This window comes from Diceros bicornis, chromosome 35, assembly GCF_020826845.1.
Source record: "Diceros bicornis minor isolate mBicDic1 chromosome 35, mDicBic1.mat.cur, whole genome shotgun sequence".
NCBI classification, from domain to species: Eukaryota; Metazoa; Chordata; class Mammalia; order Perissodactyla; family Rhinocerotidae; genus Diceros; species Diceros bicornis.
The window spans coordinates 26,230,744-26,233,867 of NC_080774.1; the positions used below are offsets into that span (position 1 = coordinate 26,230,744).

A 3,124-nucleotide genomic window follows, 5' to 3' on the forward strand; every position below is an offset into this window, starting at 1 on the left:
TGGCACCCTGTCCTCACATTGCCCCACACAGCACAGAGTGCCGTCCTGGCGTCCTGGGATTTCTCACCCAGGAACTACCACATCTCCATAACAGGAAAGGGGGGAATGCCCCTGGGCTGGATCCAGTTCTGCAAGTGTCATAGGCTGAGTCTGTCCTGCCTCAGAACATGTTAAAGAGTTTTAATCCATGAGTAAGTTCTTTTGACAAAGGATGCAGAAATATCCAGAATCAAGGACCAGGTCAGAAGGGATGAGGAGAGGCAGGTGCAGGAAGCAGATTTGCATGGAGGCCCCTCCCAACTCTGAGGTAGAAGGAAGGGATAAGGAGGTCTGGGGCCCAAGGTTGGGGTGTCAGAAGGCAGTGCTGTTGAGGCATTTCCACCATGGCCTGGACTGTGCTCCTCCTCACCCTCCTCACTCAGGGCACAGGTGAGGCCTCCAGGGAAGGGACCATGGGGACATCTGGGCTGATCCTTTGTCTCCTCCTCAGGCTCATTGAGATGCCAACAGTAAACTCACCATAGTGTATTTTTCCTCTTTCCAGGGTCCTGGGCCCAGTCAGCCCTGACTCAGCGCCCCTCTGCGTCTGGGGCTCTGGGTCAGTCGGTCACCATCTTCTGTGCTGGAAGCAGCAGCGACATTGGGGGTTATAACTACATCTCCCGGTACCAACAGCACCCAGGCACAGCCCCCAAACTCCTGATTTATGATGTCAGTTCTAGAGCCTCAGGGATCCCTGCTCACTTCTCTGGCTCCAAGTCTGGCAACATGGCCTCGCTGACCATCTCTGGGCTCCAGGCTGAGGATGAGGCAGATTATTACTGTAGCTCGTATGGAAGCAGTAACAATTTCCACAGTGGTTTAAGTTCATGAGGAAGTGAGACCAAAACCTCCTCTGAGCTCACTCAACTCCCTTCGTTCCAAAACTCAGGCTCTCAATTTTTCTTGTTATTATTTTATTTTGAAAAAATTACAAATTTTTAATAAAAATTTAAGGAAAACTAAACTCCTGAATAACCTTTCTCCCGATGCACCAATTTTTAACAATTTGCCATATTTGTTTTTCATTATATCTCCTTATTTCTCATCTCTCTTTCTGTATATATATGTATGTGTTTGTATATGTGCATACACATCTATAAATATACGTACACAACAGACACACACAAAACTTATTCATTTTCTGGATCATTTGAGAGTAAGTTGTATACACTACCTCCTAAGCCTTAATACTTTTTAAAGATAGAATTCACATTCTGTAAAATTCTTCATTTTAAGGTGTAGAATTCAGTGGATTTTAATATATTCACAGTTTGTACATCTGTTGACACTTAATTATTCCAGGACACATTTGTCCCCCTAAAGAAACTCCACATCCATTAGCAATCACTCCCCACTTCACTCACCCTTCAACCACTCACAACCCTTAATTTATACCTCTGTCTATGGATTTGCCTATTCTGGACATTTCACATAAAGGGAATCCTACACTAAAGGGTATTTTGTGTCTGGATTCTTGTGCTTATCATGGTGTTTGCAAAGTTCCACCATATTGAAGCATATATTATCAGTACTTCACCACTTCTTATGACCAAATAATATGGCATTGTATCGATATACCCCATTTATTTATCCATTAATCAGTTGATGGAATGTCATTAATTTTTCTGTCTCTTCTTGTCTCACAACCCAAGGGCGAGTGATCCTTTCAGGATCTAGGGCAAGAAGATTCTAAGTTTACATGACTTCACATGACAAAATAAAAATATCACATTCACTCTCTAGGAAAGCTTTAGGAGGCAGTCAATGCTACCTTCTTCTCCCATTCTTAGACCCTCCTAAGGATTCCACATTGAAGGGCATCCTTCCTTCTTTTCTATGTGTTGTTTGAACTTGTCCTGGAAATGCTGGAGAGAGCAGGGTGGGGTTGGGCCTCAGATTCATCAAAGTAAGAGGGAACTTTGTGCCACTTTTGATTCTTTCTTTTCCTTTTCGAGTTTCATTTTTTTCTTCCCCTAAGGAAGATTTGCCCTGATCGAAGATCCACTGCCAATCTTTCTCTTTTTGTATGTGAGCCGCTGCCAAAGCATGGCCACTGACAGACAAGTGGTGTAGGTCCACGTCCAGGAACTGAACCCTGGCCATGGAAGTAGAGGGCACTGAACTTAACCACTAGGCCCCTGGGGCGGGGCCCCTTTCCCAGTTTCTTTATACAAAGCTTCTAGGTGACTGTTTCTACCATCACCAAAGGCTACAAACACAGACTTTTCACCTTATACTTGCGGTTTCTCGCAAAAACTTTCTCTACATCTACATTTGTTCTGAATTCCTAACTATGTAGCTAAGGAAAGGAAAAGCATTCAGGTATATTTCAGTTTCTTTTTCTAAATTCCTCTTATTATGAAAGGTATCATTCCTAAAGGAGTGGGCATGAAATTAATATTCACAACTTAAGGAAGAATAATAAATAGAAACCACATCGACCCACTGCTACATCTACCCACCCACAGCCTCTCCATCCAGCCCACTCTCCAATTAGTCATTGTGATGAAGTTGGTATTAATCATCTGTTGTTTTCTTTACATTCTTTCACTGCACCTTCCTAGGTTGCATCCCCAAAACAACAGAGTTTGAAACAGTGGGAACCAGCAACAACTTCCTTGAGTGAGGAAAGGACAATGTGTCTATCAGGGGAGGCTCCGGGAGACATTGCCCCTATGAGAGGCTCATTCTCATTCTTGGGTGAAGGTTCCCTGGCATTTATTGGAGCCCCTCCTGAAGACAACAAGTCAAGACCCCAGAGGAAGAAAAGGGACCCTAGAGTTGTGTATGTGTCCTTACTGGATGTGGGCAGGTCCTGGGTATCCAGTAGGAGTATTGTCAGGGATTTAGCTGCCTCACTTTTTCTGTGCCTTGGCTCAGCATGGACCCCAGGAGTAGTCTGAGATCACTTCACCGGGAGGAAGAGAGATTATTCTTGGCTGATGGGGAGCCTGTGACATGGCTCATGTCAAGACAAGCCTGGCATAGACGGGATGTACAAATCCAGGCCACGCAGACCTGAACATTACAGGATGCTGTCATTGCTGTCAGCCTCTGGCAGACGTGCTTCCTCATAGGCGAA

The 3,124-nt window shown here is 44.7% G+C and overlaps 1 gene segment (V, D, J or C); it reads left to right on the forward strand.

Moving 5' to 3' along the window:
- The first annotated feature begins 348 nt into the window (after nt 1–348).
- On the forward strand, nt 349–927 carry LOC131398374 (immunoglobulin lambda variable 2-8-like). The segment is given in 2 exon segments: nt 349–429; nt 545–927. Coding segments are annotated over 2 exon segments (375 nt in total).
- The last annotated feature ends 2,197 nt before the right edge of the window (nt 928–3,124 follow it).